The sequence below is a fragment of the Perkinsus marinus genome (assembly GCF_000006405.1).
Source record: "Perkinsus marinus ATCC 50983 genomic scaffold scf_1104296951940, whole genome shotgun sequence".
NCBI classification, from domain to species: Eukaryota; Perkinsozoa; order Perkinsida; family Perkinsidae; genus Perkinsus; species Perkinsus marinus.
The window spans coordinates 1-1166 of NW_003209094.1; the positions used below are offsets into that span (position 1 = coordinate 1).

The 1166-nt window shown below is 45.4% G+C and overlaps 1 protein-coding gene across 1 annotated transcript; it reads right to left on the reverse strand.

Annotated features, from left to right (window-relative positions):
• Positions 1-353: 353 nt before the first annotated feature.
• On the reverse strand, positions 354-536 carry Pmar_PMAR005491 (hypothetical protein; the record flags this gene model as incomplete). The annotated part of the gene is made up of 1 exon (XM_002777420.1): positions 354-536. One exon carries the CDS (start codon positions 534-536, stop codon positions 354-356), a length of 183 nt encoding a protein of 60 aa, XP_002777466.1.
• Between the last annotated feature and the right edge of the window lie 630 nt (positions 537-1166).

Consider the following 1166-nt stretch of genomic DNA (forward strand, 5'->3'; position numbering starts at 1 on the left):
AGAAGTTGAGTCGATCGTATCTAGGTTGAAGCTCCAAGGTAGTGTCGTTACTGATGATGAGTTGTATGACTTGTATTGTGCTACCTTAAGGCCCCCTTATAATGATTGGATATTAGCATATAGACTTGATAACGTCCCTTTCCGGAGGGCTCGTCTTCTGATGTTAAGTCGTTCACGTTCATTGGAGCTTCAATCGTCACCAGTAGTAACCGGTGAGTTTAAGCAATCGTCAACCCCATTGCAAGCAGTTGATGCAACTCCTACTATTGAAGCACAAAGTCAACGCTTCTTTGTCGATTTTGAAAAACTGCGCCGTGAGAATAAGTGTCTGAGATGTTGGCAAAGTGGTCACTCTACTGAACAATGCCCGAGTCCGTCTCCTGCTGCTTATGAGAAGAGATGTCTCTGTTGTGGTCGTAGTGGTCATAGACGTGATGCATGCCGTATTCTAACCTCTCAGAGAAGAGTGAGCTGTCGAAGGTGTGGTGGTCGAAATCACATTGCAAGTGCTTGCAGAAATGCGGTCCCAACGACATCATCATCTACGGCACCAGCAGATGCAAAAGTTGCTACTACCCAATCTCGAACGACGTCCTCAAATGCTATCCCGTCAGAAGATATGACAGAGGAGATGCAGAATGCTCAAACAGTGAGATCCATGACGCCTCCAAAGGCCTCCATTAATGAGGCAACGTGGGTTTCGATGGCCGTAGACGCCATAGTTGATGAGACCTGTCTTCCAGCATGTTCTGCATCCTTCCAAGGCTCTACTACTACAAAAGTTGATGATCAGTCCTCTAAGGCTGCTCCACTGATGTCCACTATCTCTATATGTTCTGATGTGGCAGAGAAGAAATATGATTGTAGAGCGCTCCTAGATACAGGAGCAGTAAGATGCTTCATTAAGAAGTCTTTTTTAGAGTCTCTGCCTCCTGGCTATGTAAAAGCTCGGAAATGTGTTAACTACTCTGTTACGGTTGCTGATAATAGGAGTTTCTCTAGTAACGAGAGCGTTCTTTTGACGATTGGTACACCCCACAAGACCGTTTCCACCTGGTGTATCGTGTATTCCTCGCTCGCTTTCCCACTAATCCTTGGCCTATCATGTATGCGTGATTTGAACCTCCTACTTTATTTATCCAACGATCAAATGTTGTTACGAGCTG